The sequence below is a fragment of the Pristiophorus japonicus genome, chromosome 19, assembly GCF_044704955.1.
Source record: "Pristiophorus japonicus isolate sPriJap1 chromosome 19, sPriJap1.hap1, whole genome shotgun sequence".
Taxonomy (NCBI): Eukaryota; Metazoa; Chordata; class Chondrichthyes; family Pristiophoridae; genus Pristiophorus; species Pristiophorus japonicus.
Genome location: NC_091995.1, coordinates 9340009 through 9359642, shown reverse-complemented (window position 1 = coordinate 9359642; position 19634 = coordinate 9340009). Strand labels below are relative to the sequence as shown.

Sequence of the window (19634 nt, the reverse complement as noted above, 5' to 3'; positions counted from 1 at the left end):
AGGATGCCGACTGTTCTTTGCATTTTCGCGCGGTTGTTCGTTACCTTATTGCCAATTGTTCTACTCATAATAAATGGTCAGACCGAGTACTGTGTGTCATGTGCAAGTGTGACCTTAGCTCCTTTATTAAGGTTCCAGAGTGCAGGTACCTCGTGGGTGGCCTGCTTATATACTGTGCTCCCATGGGATGCTGGGATCCCTTGGGACTCCAACAGGTCGGCCCTCTGGTGTGATGCAGGTTACAAGGGGTTAAATACATAGCAATAAGTTTCCTTATTAGTTTTGTGTTTGGAAGGGGACCCTTTTGTTTGGCTTGTAGTTGGTGAGTCTCCTCATTGGTTCACTTAGAAAAGGCACGACGAGCAGGATTATCAAGAGGTGTTTTAATGGGCAGGAGCTGAATACGAAATGAACCATTCCCCGCCCCATCAAGGGGTGGTCATACGACGTAATAATCCGGCACCAATGTCGGTTGGAGCGAGTGACGGGAGCAACTCGGCTGCGAGTGTCCTGCCAGCGGCCCGTGGGTTTAGAGGCACTGGCTAGGATCATGGCGACGGCCGTACGGCGGCGGCATAGCTCCCGCAAGGACGTGTTAGTGCGGAAAGCGGCGGGCGCCCTGCAGCCGCTGGTGAGCGGCCTTTTCTTGCTGCTGTTCTCCAGCACGGCGCTGCCCGATCAGGTAAAGCCCAGCTCATCCGAGACACGGAAGTGGGAGCTGGAACAGGCGCAGGGAAGTGGGAGTCAGATTGGGATATTGGGCGGGGGAAGAGAGAGGATGGGATGGGGACTGTGTGGCCCATCCCGGGTCCCCTTGGTCTGCAGTTCCCTCCGAGAGAAGGGTAGGAGGAGGAGGAGGAGGAGGAAGAGAGGGAGAGAGGGAGGGAGGGGGGGGGGGTGGTGGTTGGTTCAGTGAGCAGCGGGTTCCACGATCCAGCCTTGTACTTACAGCCCAGGACTTCCTCCCTCCAGAAGCTACAAGCCGATTTCACCATAATGCCTGGGGATTTGTCAAACATTAGCTGACTGACTTAAATGTGGGGTCTTTCTGATTTGAATTGGTCGAGAACTTGCTCTGTGGTAATGGTGTATCGACAGGGTACGCCACTATTGCGGCGTGGAAATTGTGGCACAAGTGGCTTGCGCCATTGTGTACCACCATGCCATAATTTTGCTGGGCCTTGTGGGCTGATCAACAGAGAGACCCGTGTTGTTCCGCTAGCCCCGTTTAAAATCAACGGCGAGATGGAGTTTATTAATTTTTACATTTTATATAGTGTCTTTAATGTAGTAAAACTTCCTAAGGTGCTTCACAATAGTGTTACAAGACAAAACATAAATTTGACACCGAGCCACAAAAGAAGAAATTAAGTCAGATGACAAAAAGTTTGTTTAAAGAGGGAGGTTTTAAAGAGTGTCTTAAAGAAGGAGAGAGGTGGAGAGGTTTAGGGAGGGAGCTCCAGAGCTTAGGGCCCAAACAGCTGAAGGCACGGCCACCAATAGTTGAGCAGTTATAATGAGGGATGTTCAAGAGGCCAGAATTTGAGGAGCGCAGACATCTTGTGGGGTTGTGAGGCTGAATAAGATTACAGAGATAGGGAGCGGATTTGTAAACCAGGATGAGAATTTTGAAATGGAGGTGTTGTTTAACCGGGAGCCAGTGTAGGTCAGAAAGCACAGGGGTGATGGGTGATCGTGACTTGGTGCGAGTTAGTACACGGGCTGCTGAGTTTTGGATGACCTCAAGTTTACGTAGTGCAGAATGAGTTGACGTGACTGTGATCGCCACATCCAATTGGACCTTTGCAGAATGGTGCTGGAGGGCTCCGAATCAGTAGAGTATTCAATCACCAAAGCAGGTTACACGCAGGTTGAAATTGTTCCAGGAACTTAATTGAAATCTTAAACCTCATTTACGTACAGTCCCCACTGAATACAGCAGGTGTGTTCGTGCTAATGTGATTTCCCTCTACACGGAGTGAACAGTAAGATCATTGGCACAGAATTTGTTGGGAAACTAATGGTGAGTTAAAGGTGCGCACCTTATTAAAGAGCAATTTGTGGCGAGGAAGGGACTCGCCATGAGTTGCTGGATGATTGGCGCTGTTTCGCCATTAGCTTCGTGTAAATTGGAACTCTCCGTCGACCTCCCCGTGAGTTTCAATATAATGTTGGATTTGCACCGTAAATATGGATTAAACTTGACCTGGAAAGTTAGAGCTGGTATTTAATGATATCAGATCGTTTTAGTTACTAGATTTATCTTCCTGTATTGCCACTCAACCTTGGAAGCCTAGAAAGAGAACTGTTCAAACAGTGGCGTATCATTGCTATGGGTTGTAAATTGTTCCTCAAGGTTGTTAAATTTAAAATGTTTTAATATTTTACTTTTTCTCTATCTTTCTCTTCAATCCAATCTTTCTCTCTTTCTCTTTCTGCATCTAATTTGACTCTAATTCACCTGATTTCCTTCCCTGTCATTTGTTCTGTTTCTTTTTCTATCCTTAAATTTAATTGTTTAAGGAGATACACTGAGGTGCCAAATGCCCTTTTGCCCTTGCAGCAAGTTGTGCATTTTGAATTCTGTACTCCATATAACTAGGGTCATTCTGCTGGTGCCGTACCCTGGAATAGCTGTGTGGCATCCAGCTGCTTAAGCACATTGTGTAAAAATTTCCTCCATTCTCACTTTTTTCCAACACACTCCTGGCTGGTCTCTCTCTTTCTACTCTTTGTAAACTTGAGCTTATCCAAAACTCTGCTGCCCGTATCCTAACTCGCACCAAGTCCTGTTCAACCATCACCCCTGTGCTCACTGACCTAGATTGGCTCCTGGTTAAACAATGCCTTGATTTTAAAATTCTCGTCCTTGTTTTCAAATCCCTCCATGGCGCCTCCCCTCCCAATCTCTGTAAGCTCCTCCAACCTCATAACAACTCAGAGCTCTGCTCTGTTCAGAAGTTGATCACCGCCTCACAGAACAGTTTGGTTCCACAGTGTAGCGTGGTTAACAATTGAAGCATTGAGAAATAATTGCAATCATATAGATGAGCAACATGTTAAATTCAATCATAGAGGAACAACATTTGAAAATAGATGCAACAAATAAATCATTATAGACCTGCACAAGTAATTCCATCATCTCCAACCTATGGCAATTAACGCCAGCACATGACTTGAGGTAATTTTCTAAACATGGGAAGTCTATGAAGAAATCGAGAGCCTAGATCTGTCCAGCACCTGCCTCTGTATGGTGATGCCTCTGCTCTACTAGTCTGATGCCTCTTGACTCTAGGATATGTGAAATGTAGCAAAGTTAGTCAGCATGGAGGTAACTGCTTTTATCCATTTTGTAAAATGCTACTGGCTATGTGTGTGAGAGGTTGGTTACAATAATGGGGAGAAAAGAAAGACTTGCATTTGTAGAGTCTTTCATGACCACCGGACGTCCCAAAGTCCCACAGCCAATGAAGTACTTTTGAAGTGTAGTCACTGTTGTAATATAGGAAATGCAGTTACCACTTTGGGCACTGCAAGCTCCCACAAACAGCAATGTGATAATGACCAGATAATCCGTGTTAGTGATGTAGACTGAGGGATAAGCATTGGCCAGGTCACTGGGGAGAACTCTCTTGTTCTTCTTCGAAATAGTACCGTGGGATCTCTTGTGCCCACCTGTGAGAGCAGACGGGGCCTTGGTTTAATGTCTCATCTAAACGAAGGCACCTCTGGCAGTTCAGCGCTCTCTCGGCACTGCACTGGGAGTGTCAGCCTAGACTTTTGTGCTCAAATCTCTGGCGTGGGACTTGAACCCACAACCTTCTGACTCAGAAGCGAGATTGTTACCCACTGAGCCACAGCTGACACTTAACCCGATCAAAGTCCATGGAGAGTAATATTAGGCGATGTGTTCCACTCGATCCCATGGGATTCCCACCTGGCAAGTTACATAGAAACATAGAAAATAGGTGCAGGAGTAGGCTATTCGGCCCTTCTAGCCTGCACCGCCATTCAATGAGTTCATGGCTGAACATTTAACTTCAGTACCCCATTCCTGCTTTCTCGCCATACCCCTTGATCCCCCTAGTAGTAAGGACCTCATCTAACTCCTTTTTGAATATATTTAGTGAATTGGCCTCAACAACTTTCTGTGGTAGAGAATTCCACAGGTTCACCACTCTCTGGGTGAAGAAGTTCCTCCGCATCTCGGTCCTAAATGGCTTACCCCTTATCCTTCGACTGTGACCTCTGGTTCTGGACTTCCCCAACATTGGGAACATTCTTCCTGCATCTAACCTGTCTAACCCTGTCAGAATTTTAAATGTTTCTATGAGGTCCCCTCTCATTCTTAACTCCAGTGAATACAAGCCCAGTTGATCCAGTCTTTCTTGATAGGTCAGTCCCGCCATCCCGGGAATCAGTCTGGTGAACCTTCGCTGCACTCCCTCAATAGCAAGAATGTCCTTCCTCAGGTTAGGAGACCAAAACTGTACACAATACTTCAGGTGTGGCCTCACCAATGCCCTGTACAACTGTAGCAACACCTCCCTGCCCCTGTACTCAAATCCCCTTGCTATGAAGGCCAACATGCCATTTGCTTTCTTAACCGCCTGCTGCACCTGCATGCCAACCTTCAATGACTGATGTACCATGACACCCAAGTCTCTTTGCACCTCCCCTTTTCCTAATCTGTCACCATTCAGATAATAGTCTGTCTCTCTGTTTTTACCACCAAAGTGGATAACCTCACATTTATCCACATTATACTTCATCTGCCATGCATTTGCCCACTCACCTAACCTATCCAAGTCGCTCTGCAGCCTCACAGCATCCTCCTCGCAGCTCATACTGCCACCCAACTTAGTGTCATCTGCAAATTTGGAGATACTACATTTAATCCCCTCATCTAAATCATTAATGTACAGTGTAAACAGTTAGGTTAGAATTCCCCCCACAGACCAAAATGCTGGTTGCTTCCATGCATGTAGTTAATGAGAAAATGGTGGAAATACTCAGCCAGTCAGGCAGCATCTGTGGAGAGAGAAACAAGAGTTCATGTTTGAGTTCTGACGAAAGGTCCTCGACCTGAAACGTTAACTGTTTCACTCTCCACAGATGCTGCCTGACCTGCTGAGTATTCCCAGCATTTTCTGTTTTTTTTAAACTTCAGATTTGCAGTATCTGCATTATTTTGCTTTTGTATGTAATTATTGAATTATTTTATTCTGATGTCTGATTCTCTGCATTTCTTTCATGCAGCGACTTTTACAGCAGTGAAGTTTGTGCAAAGTAATGGAATCGATTAGTGCTGAGTAGTTTCAAGTGTTTGTTTTATTTCAATGGTTTGTTTGTTTAATCAAGATTACATAATTTTGTACAAATAATAGGCCTTGATCCAATTCGCATTGCAGACAGGCTGCTTTCCACTGTGTTGACTAATTCTGAAAGTTCGAAGCTGAATTGTGTTCAGTGGTTTGACAACGCAGGATAGGCAGTGTTTACTGACCATTCCTCCTGCTTTGAAAAGGTGGTGGTGAGCCACTATCTTGATGCGGTGGGTCAACTAGATAGTCTGCAAGACTAGGTCAGGGGGCATTGGGGTTCAACCACATGTGCCTGGCCTAACCCTGACGTTGATTGGGTAAGGTGGGTTGGAGGGCTGGGCAGAAGGTTCCCGTAAGGATAGTCTGAGGTGCCGCCTTTCGGATGAGCCGTTAAGCCCAGGCCCTGTCTGCCCCCTTGGGTGGATGTGAAAAAATACCACGGCCCCAATATTTCTGCTAATCTGCCTGACCACGCAAATCTGCCTGACCACGCAGCTGTCCGGAGTTCCTGTGCAGGCCGCTAACTGACTTTTCAATGGGCGACATGTGAAAACGTTTAAAGGGGCCATGCACCCTAAAAAATTGGGGGGGGGGGGGCGGGGAGAGGGGAGAAACATTGCAAGGTACTATTTTGAAGAAGAGCAGGGAGTGCTGCTGTGTGTCCTAGTCAACATTTATCCCTCAACCAACATCACCAAAGCAGATTATCTTGCTGTGTGCAAATTGACTGCCGCATTTCCTACATCATAACAGTGATTACACTTCAATAGTACTTAATTGGCTTTTAAGGAATCATGAAAGATGCTGCATAAATGCAAGCTCTTTTTCTTTTTCTTTTTATTTTGCTATTAGTGAACCAGTATTGAAGCACAAACCACACACTATCAGCTTCGCTGGGCAGGCCACATAGTTCGCATACCAGATAAGAGACTCCCTAAGCAAATGCTTTAAGCGGAGCTCCTTCATGGTAAACGAGCCAAAGGTGGGCAGCGGAAGCGTTACAAGGACACCCTCAAAGCCTCCCTGGTAAAGTGCAACATCACCATTGACACCTGGGAGACCCTGGCCGAAGACCGCCCAAGGTGGAGAAAGTGCATCCGGCAGGGCGTTGAGTTCTTCAAGTCTCAACGCAAAGAGTGTGAAGAGGTCAAGCGCAGACAGCGGAAGGAGCGCGCGGCAAACTAGCCCCACCCACCCCTTCCCTCGACGAATGTCTGTCCCACTTGTGACCGGGTCTGTGGCTCTCGTATTGGATTGTTCAGCAACCAGAGAACTCACTTGGAGTGGAAGCAATTCTTCCTCGATTCTGAGGGACTGCCTATGATGATGTGAACCAGTGTAGATTCTTCTGATGCCAAACCATAAATGATCAGATTTGAGGAATTGAATTTTACAACTTGTCATGAACTCTCAATCTTTGTGTTGCTAGTCAATTAGGAGGATAACAACTACATTACTATACTCTGGTTAACTGATGCTACCTGGGGCAGACATTAGTTCACAGGTTTTCTGGCTTAATGTCCACGCCAGACATTGGTAAAATTCAAAACTTTGTAACTGTCACGATCCATCATATTAATCGTGGTTAGTTTGGTTTGGAGATAATTTTGTGCTTTTTGAGCCAAAAGGAATCAGCAGTGGAGAAAGAACATTTTTCCCACATGTTGCTCAGTATCAGCAATGAGTACACCCAGATCAGATCTAGTACATGTTCGGAGTCCCTGGACTCTGCCTCTGCATTGTGCTTTACCCCACTCTGACGATGTACTGTCCCAGGATGATGATGTCAGGTCCCACATCCGCCATTGTAAGATTAAAACAGAATTACAATTAAAATGGATTTTTAACAATTTTTGGTCAAATATGTCCACTGTACCTTGTGAAATGATTTCAATGTGAAATATTGCTTCTGAGATGCAAATTAAAAAAAAAAATTCCTATCAAGATTAGGAACAGGGATAGGCCATTCAGCCCCTCGAGTCTGTTCTGCTATTCAATTAAATCATGGGTGATCTGTATCTTAACTCCAATTACCCACCTTGATTCCATCTCCCTTAGTATCCTTACCTAAAAAAATTCTCTGTCTCCATTTTGAAGTTTTCAATTGACCTCGAGCCTCAACTATTTTTGGGGGAGGGAGTTGCAGATTTTGTCTACTCTGTGAAGAAGTGCTTCCTGACATCACCCCTGAACAACCTAGCTCTAATGTTAAGGTTATATCCCTTAGTTCTGGTCTGTCCCACTAGAGGAACTAGTATCTCTCAATCAATCCTTTCAAATCCCTTTAATCATCTCAAATACTTCAAATAGATCACTCCTTAATCTTCTATATTCAAGGGAATACAAACCTAGTCTATGAACGTGTCCTCATAATTTAACCATTCTGCTTTGCCCAGTGAAGGAGGTCATGTGGATGACTGCAGCTGGCGTGTTGTATAATACATTCCACCCTGTTTTTCTTCCAGATCAAGCCAGTCATTGAAAGTGAACAGTTATTGTGGATAAGTGGCATTATTGGCCATATCGACACCTTCAGGGTCCCCCTCATCTCACTCACGCCCCAAAATAACCTCATTGCCGTGGCGGAGGCAAGAAAGCACTCGGCGGCCGATATTGGTGCTAAGTTCATCGCCGTCCGCACATCTAATGATAAAGGTGATTGATTAATGTTGCGTTTCATAAGGAATGAAAGGTCTGCATAAATCTTTGATTGAGGGAGCTCCATCTCCTTAACGCCCTACAGTCAAATAGTAACGTTTGTACTGGCAGTTCAACTATTCAAATGCTGCAAATAATCAGCGCATAATCATATTTAAAGCCAGAAATGCAGTTGACTAAACAAACTGGGTGAATTTTCCAGTCCTATGTTGTTCCGAATGATTTTCCACAGTAACACAAAGTGAACCAAATGTCTTTGAGAACAGGTTAGCAGTATAGCAACCGTTGTCTGACCTGATCCTGGTTTACAGTCAAACCATTGGACATGTGCTCAGTGAAGGGATTCAAAACTCTGGATCACAATCACTCCACAGAATCAGAATTTTTTAATGGCGTGGTACTGAAGGCACTTTGTTTGAAGCAGAACATGGCATGGGAGGTAGAAGGTGAATGAACTGTGCAAGGTGCAAATCTGAGATTTACTGCACTGACCAAGGGTCGTACTATTGTAGATACTGGGCACTGCCTTTTGTGGGGGAAGCAAAATGTGGTTTTCTCCAATTTGCTTAGTAAGCATCTTAAACAGCAGATAGACTGCCATGAAAACAATAGTGCAGATTGAGCCTTGATACATAACCTGGAAAGATAATAGGACGTTTTCACTTAACCCTCTGCACTGCAGGATTCCAGTTGTAAACTTAAAAATAACTAAATTAACTGGTGGTTTCGTCTCTTCTCTTTTTCTCTCTCCACTTCCCCCCCCCCCCCCCCCCCATAAGATATTCATAAAGTTCCAATTTGTGCATTCACAGTGCAGACATAAAGATGTCTTGAATGTGGTTCATATGCACCTATTGTGAACACACCTATTGGTGCTTTCTGGATTATATATAGTGGATATGCAATGGTCTGATGTGAAATGTCAAATCCTTTTTTTTTTTAAAACTCGTAAGGCAAAACTATTAGCTAGTGCCTTCCAGGTTCAGATATCGAGTTTCCAGAGTTTTCAGTAATTCATAAGTTTGGCCATTTCTGGTGCCCTACATGCATGATAGACAGACCTTTCATTTATATAGTGCCTTTCATGACCTCGACGTCCCAAAATACTTTACAGCCAAGAAAATACTTTAAATGTAGTTACTATTGTAATGTAGGAAACCTGGCAGTCAAGAAGGCACACAGCAAGCTCCCACAAACAGCAGTGAGACAAATGACCAGATAATCTGCTTTTTAGTGATAGTTGAGGGGTAAATTGGGCTGAACTCCCTGGCTCTTCTTCAGAATAGTGCCACAGAATCTTTGACATCCACCTGAGAGGGCAGGCAGAGGAAATGTGCCTCAAAAGTGCTACGGTATTGGCAAAGAACAATTGCATATATGCCTCACTGCTTGCATGCAATAGACTGTCCTTCCTGTCTTTAAGTGTTGGTGTGTCTGCTGTTTAGAGCATAATTCTACAGTCATCACCAACTGTGTCTGTAATCTGGTTAGTTCTACAGTTGAAATCTCTTGTCCGGTAACCAATTGTCTTTTGTTAAATTCAGATGCTCTTAAATTAATTTTAACACTGTAGAAAGAATCAGTAAGTAAAATGGCAGGAGTTTCTAATGGCTCAGTGTGGAACTGAACCAAGCACACCAGGATAGTCTTGGGTTCAGCCCTTCTGGATTGTGCTGGAACAGCAGCAAGAGTGCTTGAATTGACAATGCTCTTGGGCTAGGGACTGATTGCTGCTACTGATTGCTATCCAGTGACCCCCTCCCCCCCTTTGCTCCCCAGCTCGCGGCACTACTACTTTGCGAGAAAATTGCAGGCAGCAATCCAATCTCCATGTTGGAACCAGAGATTTCCTCTGCTTTGCTTTGCAGAGCAAAAGCAAAGACCTGTTTACAATTTTAATATGATAATGAGACTGGAAGCCTCTGATTTAACCTGCTTTGTTTGTTTCACTATGCAGTCAATGGAACTGAATAACAGGCAGCCAATCCAATACTGCCTGTTTTGCACCACCGCCCAATACGAATTTCGAGGCTTATATGTCAGCTATCGGGTCCTAATTGACCCTCTCGACACCCTGCTGGGTAAGGCATATCACACAAAATCACCCATGCCATGGCACAAATTGCCAGTTCACTCAATATCTGTAACAGTTGTTAATGTGGGCAGTGGAAGTGTCACCTTGGTGCAGAAGCATGTGCTGCTCTTGAGTCTGAGGTTAGGTATGGTATTATAGTCGAGTCCATCTCCCGGGAATAGAAAAACTGATACAGTATGACTAGAATGGAAGAGTACTTCATGCCCTAACACTGACATTTTCCAATTGCTTCATAATTACCTTCCTTCAGGTGAGACCTGGAGCCCCACCACCTTCCTTGACAACGATGGTTCAAAGATCGATGGCCTGAACTTGGGTGTAATACTGGTCGATGAAGAAAAGGCTATCATTTTTATCATGTACACAATGTGTGCCCACCACTATCATTGTAACGTTTCCAGCACACTCCTGATCGAGAGCGTGGATGATGGAAGGACCTGGAGCCAACCGAGAAACCTGTCCAAAATGATTGGCACCAAGGTGTTTGTGCCAGGCCCTGGATCTGGAATCCAAGTGAGTTAAATGGGAGGGGGAGAGATGCAGAGCTTTTGACTAGATTAGAAGGGGAACTGGCTGGTACAGTTGATAAGCACACTGGGGTAGAGTTTCTGCTTTGACCACAATTTGAAAATCACACCCACAATGTGCTTGAAATTGTGCTGGTTTGGTTACACTTCATTTGCATAATCATAAACTTAAAAATTGTCCATGAACCAGTACAATTAGGCAGAGTGATGGAGCGTAATCATTTTTTTTCTTTCCATTAAAAAGTATTCCTTGATGTATTTAAGATTGGTAACCTGGTGCAGTTTTATTGATGCAGTTGAAAATGGATTTATCAGCAAAAATAAACCTTTTTTAATATCTGTGTGTAACTTGATTGATTTAAAATCACTGAAAAATTATATAAAAAAAATACTTAACTATTTACTAGTTCAATGTACACTAGTCAGTTTTTTTTTTAGTAAATGAAGCATTTTTTGATAGGCGCAAGGGCACGTTTGAAAATTTCCCATAAGAAAATGGGAGCAATTGAGAAAGCCTTCCCGAACCAGTGCAATGGGCAGAATCTCTCCATTTTGGCAACTTGAATCTTGAACCACTGTAAAAGATTGCAGAAAACATGACGCAAGTGGTTTTGGATGTAATTCCCGATGTTTGGCACTGGTTCATCTGCTTCCATCTTGATTGTGCTGATATAACTAGCGGAGATGATCAGAAACTAGACCAGGTTGACTGGATTAGAATCTGACACCAAATGTTTGCTAACTATAAAGATCCTAAAATAATCTCTGGGCAGTGTCAACCCAACAGTTAATAGGCACACATTTGTGCAAATTGGCAATAACTTAGCGACTACATGCCAAGATTATTAAGAGTTCTAGTGCTGGGAATTGAAACTTTTAGTTACCTCCTCCTTAGAACATAAGAATTAGGAACAGGAGTAGGCCATCTAGCCCCTCGAGCCTGCTCCTAATGTGTGTGAGCAACGGTTGAGAAACATTTGAGAAAGAGCAGGGAGAGTTTTTTTACATTTATACTGTGTGCCAAATTTTTAAAAAGTCATCCTTTTCACACTATTAACATCCCTCTACTAATGAACTGAAAAGTTCAACAGTTAAAATTCTCAAAACAGCTGCAATGCTCCCTATGGACAGTGGAAGGGCCTGATTGACTGTTCAACTCGAAGGAAAGTTTAAGATGCAACTATAGCTTAGAAATAAATAAATTCCTTGGTTACAATAGAATTCAATATCTGGCAGCCAATTCCATACTACCTGTCTTCCACTCCCACCCAAGGCTAATTTCTACCCCAATAAGCTAAGCTTGCACATCTCTGGAGTTCCGATCATTTTCTCAAGATAGAAAATCTCCTTCCCCTAGAAAAAATACAATCCAAAGAAAGGCCGTTTGATTGCCTGCGGGCATGGAACAATTGAGGATGATGGGATATTCTGCCTTTTGAGCGACGACCACGGCAAGACCTGGAGGAATGGAGGAAGTCTGAATGGAATTCCATACAATCAGCCAAAAAAATTCAAGGACTTCAACCCGGATGAGAACCAGGTAATGACCTCCTTTCAGTTGGCCTGAGTGGCATATGAGGGTTTCTGATAAGGGAACAGACGAAGTGGACACTACTTTGGGGTGAGGGGTCCATTCATGTGCCTTCCCAGGCACATTTAACTATAAAATGCTGACAATTGAGCCCTAGAGCAGAATGTTGAAAACTTGGGAGGACTCGGAGGACAGTCTGGCCTACATTAACAAGTACAGCAGCCACCTCTGTAGCCAGTAGAGGTGCATTACAACAACAACTTATATTTATCTAGCATCTTTAACGAAGTGAAATGTCCGAAGGCGCTTCACAGGAGTATTATGAGACAAAAATTGGACACCGACCCTCATGAGATATTGGTCAAACTGATAGGTTTTAAGAAGCGTCTTGAAGGAGGAAAGAGAGGTGGTGAGGTTTAGGCAGGGAATTCCAGAGCTTAGGCAACTGAAGGCATGGCCACCAATGGTTGAGCAATTATAATCGGAGATACTCAAAAGGGCAGAATTAGAGGAGCGTATACATCTCGTCATGGTCGCGGGGGTATGGGGCTGGAGAGATTAGAGATGGGGAGGGGCGAGGCTATGGAGAGATTTGAAAACAAGGATGAAAATTTTGAACGAGGCGTTGCGTTGTGTAAGTCAGCAAGCACAGGATGACTGGTGAGTGGGACTTGGTGTGAGTTAGGACACGGGCACTGAATCATCACGAGTAACCATAAAGTCCGCTTTAAGATCCCGGCGGTTCCATTTTCCCATGATCTCATTGGTGCCAGTGAGTCAAGTCGTGATGTCCCTTGAGAATGGGTTCATGCGTTTGAGTCAGTACACACGACCTTGGCCAACAGTGGAGAGGACCAACATCTTCTCTTTCTGCTGGCTGCAAAGATCTTTGCCGAAATGTGTTTCAGTCCCTCACTGGGCCCACAGCACTAACTGCCATCCAATCGGGAATCTTCCTCAGAGACCATCATCATAGGCAGTCCCTTGGAATCGAAGACCTGCTTCCACTCTTAAAATGAGTTCTTAGGTGACTGAACAGTCCAATAAGGGAAATTACAGTCTCTCTCACAGGTGGGACAGACAGTCGCTGAGGGAAGACCACAGGGATAACGAGTGCAGGAAATGAAAGAATTACCTGACTGCCATGTGGGAGGCTAGTTTGAGGTTGACTAGATAGAAATTTAATTTACATCAGTGTTGTAGGCAGGATTGGTTTTAGAAGGGGAGAGGATGGGTATTTGGATATGAGATTGCCAAACCAAACAAGACTACTTCAGAAGGTTGGGTTCAAGTCCCACTCCAGGGACTTGAGCACAAAAAAAATTCTAAGCTGACACTGTTGGAGGTGCTGTCTTTCGGATGAGACGTTAAACTGAGGTCCCGTCTGTTCTCAAGTGGACGGAAACGATTCCATGGCATTATTTCGAGGAAGAGCTTGGGATGCTATTCCTGGTGTCCTGGCCAATATTTATCCCTCAATCAACATAAACAGATTATCTGCTCTTTATCACATTGCTATTTGTGGGAGCTTGCTTGAGTGCAAACTGGCTGCCGCATTGCCCACATTACAACAATGACTACACTCCAAAAGTATTTCATTGGCTGTAAAGTGCTTCGAGATGTCCGGTGGTCGTGAAAGGCGCTGTATAAATCCAAGTCTGTCTTTACTTCAAAAGGTCGATTTTGCAAACTGGCATTTCACAATAAGGTTCAAATATAAACATTGGCCACAATCTTGCTGGAGTCCCATTAGTTTGACTTTTCCCCTCACTCTTCAGCTGAGAGGTTTTTATGGAACAATCTCAGCAATGTTTGAATCCCCATAATTCTAGAAGAAAGACTTGCATTTATACAGCACCTTTCGTGGTCTTGAGATGTCCCAGAGTGCTTTACAGCCAATGAAATACTTTTGAAGTGTAGTCACTATTGTAGCAGCCACTTTGTGCACAGCAAGGTCCCACAAATAGCAGTGTGATAACGACCAGATCTTTGATGTTGGTTGAGGGATAAATATTGCCCATGACACGGGGGAGCTCCCCTGCTCTTCATCAAAATAGTGCCGTGGGATCTTTTGCATCCACCTGAGGGCAGATGGGGCCTTGGTTTAACATCGCATCCAAAAGATGACACCTCTGACAGTGCAGCACTCCCTCATTGGAGTGTCTGCCTGGATTATGTGCTGAAGTCCCTGGAGTGGGGTTTGAACCCATGGTCTTCTAACTCCAAATCGAGAGTGCTGCCGACTGAGCCTTGGCTCACACTGGCCTAGAGAAACTAGTATTTATTTCTGTGAATCTAAGATATATGACAATTGATCAGTCCCAATTGGGCACTGTTCCCCTTTCAATGTGATCATCGGTTGATGCTTTTTATTTCCATCAAATATCGTGTTTTTTTTTAAAGCCGTATGAATTACCGGATGGTTCTGTGGTGATTAACGCAAGGAATCAGAATTTCTACCACTGTCGCTGCCGGATAATAGTGAAGAGTTACGATGCGTGCGAGTCCCTGCCGTTAGAAAACGTGACCTTCGACGAGGCTCTGATAGACCCAGCTGTAGCCGCTGGAGTTTTAGTCAAAGACAACATTGTTTTCTTCAGCAATCCCGCAAACCCATCTAAACGTGAGTACCATACTGCTGGCACTGGGGCTGTTGTCATCGTGGATACCATCCCATCGGTATGTTCTCCTGGGGTTGAGGACATTCTAGCATACACTCAAAAGGGTATAGAATCCAGTCCAGATGGATGGGATGACTGTGAAATAAAATTGAGTTTGGGTGATTTCAACTCCGTTCTTACTGAGTGCAAGTGTAACAAATCTAGGGTTTAGAAATTCTCCAGTGTGAGGGTACCAGTCACTCTTGTAAGCGATCTGAGCATCTCTTCATTCAGAGTGTATCTGTACTTCTCAATATCTAAACATATATAATATAACATGGGGAGGGGATTTGCACGTTTTTCCCTTGTGCCCCTATGTCTTTCTGAAAGCGGATCGAGGGAGCAACTGGTAAAGAATTAATCATTGAGCTGCTTCAGTTTGTAGCAAGTGAAGGTATAGAGCCACAATTGTACTTCGATTCACTTAATTCCATCTGTACAACTTGTCGTCATGTAACAACACAAAATAATGAACACTCTATGCTTCCCTTGAGTTATTCTCGAGTGTGAGCTACCGGTCACTCTTGTGAGGAATCTGAGCATCTTTTACTTGAATGCATCTGTACTTCTCAATATCAAATCATACGAAAGTATAATATGGTTAGCGGGGGGTGGGGGGGGGGGGGGGAGGAGGAGGGAAGAGGAACATGATATTTTCCTCCTAGTGATCTGCACATTTAAACCCCAGTGCAAACGAAAAACCAGAAAGAACTTGTACCTTTCACAACCTCAGCGCATTACAGCCAATGAAGTACTTTTGCAACATCACTTTTCCATTGTAGGAAATGCAGCAATTTGCACAGAGTTCTCTCAAACACCAATGAGGTAATGACCAGATCATGTATTTTTAGTGATGCTGATTATGGGGAAAGAATTTAAATGGTAGTGTTGTTGATCCAGGTAGTAAATTGTTGTTGGAGATTTTTTTAATTTAACATTTTTTAATTTTTTTGTACTCCACCATTCTGTCTCTTTTCTCTCTCAATCAACTCTTTCTTTCCCTCTCAATTCTTTCTGTACCTGATTTGACTCCAACTCACCCTATTTCATTCTTCATCATTCCTCTGTTTTGTTCTCTATTCTTAAATCTGATTTGTTCAGGAGATAGACTGTTGCTCCTGTCATTCACCAAGGTCCCAGATGCCCCTATTATGCTGCTATTATCCGCTCACCCTTTCGCCAACTTGCAGAGAAAACATTTTTGAGTTGAAGCATGAGGGAAAAATTCTAACTAACGGAGCATCCGTTCCAGCAAAATCTGGTCTATAGCTGGTGTCTAATATTGTACATCTGTTATAATTACAACTTTTCAAATCATCTTATTTTTCCTCCTCTTTTAATCCCTAGGTGTAAATCTGACCCTTAGATGGAGTTATGACGATGGGAAGTCATGGCTAAAAGACAAAATCGTTATCTGGCATGGCCCAAGTGGCTATTCCTCTATGACAACCTTAAGCAACACAAGCAATGAACGATACATCTATTTGATTTTTGAGAAGGGGCGCCTAGATATAACGGAATCCATTTCATTCGTGAAGATTCGCATTAATTGAGAGCCTTGATACCTCTTCTCGTCACCTGAGAACCTCCATAGGCCATGGGTGCATGATCCGACCAAGTCTTAATGAACCACAGGCTCCGATTTACTGGGGGGAATCTTTTTTTTACACTCTGCTGCATAAATTCATAATTTTCCATTACTTCGTCTGTTACAATTGGTTTTCCGTATTTTAAGTTGAAATCCATGTAGTAAAACTCTTTCTTTATACTCCTCTCACTTTGTAGCCAGTATTTATTCCTCCTCTTAAAGGTGAGCAAGTGACCCGGACTTGTCACCTGACTTCAATGGATGTGCCACATGAGAAGTTTGTATCTGTGGCGGGCCCCATTCTTTATCTGACTTGAACGTTTGAACTTCATCAGGACTATATTGAAACTGGTGCTAAATCTACACTAATTTTTTATTACAATAGGGTAAGAATAGTTAGCTTGCTGAACTGTTAGTGTGACAGTCAGTATGTTGCAATCTGAGTTGGAGGAGAGCACCACTGGGTCTCTGGCTTGGTGAGAATGAGTTTCCCTACTTGGTCCAAGCTCATTGGACAGTGGGCCCAGTTCCAGCCATTGGTGTCTACTGAAGGATGTAGCCCAGTAGAAGAGGCCTTTTGGGAAAACTGCAAGGAAACCCCATTTAGACCATGTAGCCTTAAGACAATCCTTTCCAGTCCTGTCGGAGAAAGATGAAAGTACTGGAAGCTGCTGCATTACGTGACTTTTTAAACAACCAGCTGAGCTGGATGGGTCAGGTGGCCTTTCTCATTTCCCTTGCGTTGTGGTCTATGGATGCGAGGCTCTGCTCCTCAAGTGACGTCAGCTGAGCAGGCTGACTCTTTGGAATAAAGTCTTGTATATTTTAAATCTGAGCCTGGCTAGCGACAGTCCTCTTGCCTCTATGTGGGGGAAGAGCATTTAGAGGGTGGGGGTGCAGTATTTTATGCATATACTGTATATGTGACGGAGAAAATTCTTTTAAAATAAAACAAGCACATGGGCAATGATTAGGGGCTCTATAATTGGCTGCTGCATATCTGGGCGATTTAATAGAACTGGTACCTGGGCAACGGTTAGGAGCTCTATAATGGGTTGTGGCACATCTGGGGTAGAGAAGGGTACAAATATGCAGCCATGGTGTCTCCTCCTGACTGCCAGCCAGTGTCTCTTGCCCAAATGTGTGCACATTGGAGGCTGAGGGATAGCAGGATGAGCCTCGGTTGCAACATCCTCCATTTTGAATAGCCTGCTGACTTTGCTCGCACGTGATGACTGCCCATTTTGGTGCTGGAATATTGCCAGCGCCCACGGAACCATTCCCCAGTATGTCAGTGCATTCAAGTTTTTTTTGGTGGGGTCAAAAGGGTTAAAAAGTAACTAGCCCATAAGAGAAAATTTATTTGACTAGGTAGTTCAGATTTGTATATTTAATCAGGGCAATATTTTTTTAACCTGTCCCTGAAAATATTGTTCCAGGCTATAAGATATCTTTCTCTCTAGCATAGGGCAGCATCCTTGAATCAGTGCTGAGACAGGGAGTGGGTCCCACTGCAAAGGTTGAAGTCCCTGTCCACAATCTCGGCTCAGATTCCCTCTGTTCAATGATGCAAATGTAACTATTTGAGTTTCAATACCTATTTTACTTGTACATTCTGTTTTCAGGTTTTCTCTGAAGAGTATTGCATTGTGTTGAAACCTGTAAATAAATAAAGCTGGAGCCTGACCATGGCAAATGTCAATTAGTGCTTTATGGATTTTTACTGTTTGCCAAATAATCCTATTATTTGTACAATAAAATTTCATAAGAACTTTCATAAACCGTGTCCTGTTCTTGATTGAAGTTGTCGTATATGCATAAAATATATCTGTAGTTTCACATTTTACTGATACCAATGCTAAGCACAACAAAGGGTACAGTTGTACCTCTTTGACCAAGTTTATGACTCACCTGTCCTAATGCCTCTTTGTGGCCCACTTCTGTGGAAGCGCCTTGGGTCATTTTACTACGTAAAGGTGCTGTATAAATGCAAGTTGTTAAAATCTATCTCATTGACCAAGCTCAACTAGGGATGGGCAATAAATGCTGCCCTTGATAGCGATGCCCATATGCCCAGAATTAATTGCAAAAAAGATAAGCTAAAACTAACAAGCCAGCATCAAAAGTAAGAGATAGCTACAACCACAAAGTGGGAAATACAGCCAAACCAGAACCATTTCACCACATTGGATATAGCAGAAACAAACAGGAGTTGCACACAGCTGAGGAAGTGGTAGTGTACACTGCCGTATTGCAGCCATAACCAAGTCTGTACCTCTGTAAACGACCCATATATACTGAAGCAGTGTCACGCATCTAATTAACTGTACCACCACAAAATGATATACAAGAGTAAACAGTAAATTGCCTCAGTACATTATTGTGTATTTTATTTCTTTCTATAATATTTTATAATGTTCTGTTTATAACTGGGAGCTAATGTGACATTCCTGTTTGAGAAAGGGGTAGAAGGATAAGGCAGGAAATGATGGGCCTATTCTTTGTTGTGGTTAAACTTCCAGACTCTACAAAAAGTAAGATGTGCATATAGCGCCTTCCATGACCACCGGATGTCCCAAAGCACTTTTCAGCTAATTAATAAGTACTTTTTGAAGTGTAGTCACTGTTGTAATGTAGGAAACGTGGCAGCGAGTTTGCGCACAGCAAGCTCCCACAGGCAGCGATGTGATAATGACCAGATAACCTGTTGTAGTGATGCTGGTTGAGGGATAAATATTGGCCCAAGGCACCGGGGAGAACTCCCCTGCTCTTCGAAATCGTGCCATGGGATCTTTTACGTCCACCTGAGCGAATAGACAGCGTCTCAGTTTACATGTTTCATCACAAAGATGGCACCACCGACATACTCCTTCAGCACTGCACTGGAGTGTCATCTGAGATTTTTGCGCTCGAGTCTCGAGTGCGATTTGAACCCACAGCCATCTGACTCCAAGGTGAGGGTGCCACTGGCTGACTAAGGGATGAAATTAAAAAACACTTAGAAAGGCATAAGCTAACTAGGAACAGTCAGCATAGATTTGGAAAGGGCCGGTTGTGTCTGACTAATTTAACTTACATTTTTGAAGATTATGAGGGTGATAAAGGGATTGCTGTGGTATATATGAAATTTTAGGAAATCGTGGATTGAAGCAGTGCTGCGAGAGGTAAGGAAAAAACAGGAAAAGAAACCAAGGGCCGAAATGGGAAAACAAAATCTGGAAACATTCCTTTTCACCCATCAGGCAATAGAA

The 19634-nt window shown here is 43.6% G+C and overlaps 1 protein-coding gene across 1 annotated transcript; it reads left to right on the top strand.

Annotated features, from left to right (window-relative positions):
• The first annotated feature begins 437 nt into the window (after positions 1–437).
• On the top strand, positions 438–18164 carry neu1 (neuraminidase 1). Its single transcript, XM_070862170.1, has 6 exons — positions 438–682; positions 7790–7979; positions 10328–10590; positions 11962–12144; positions 14539–14758; positions 16143–18164. The coding sequence occupies exons 1-6, from the start codon at positions 551–553 to the stop codon at positions 16346–16348; spliced, it is 1194 nt and encodes a 397-aa protein (XP_070718271.1). The 5' UTR covers positions 438–550; the 3' UTR covers positions 16349–18164.
• The last annotated feature ends 1470 nt before the right edge of the window (positions 18165–19634 follow it).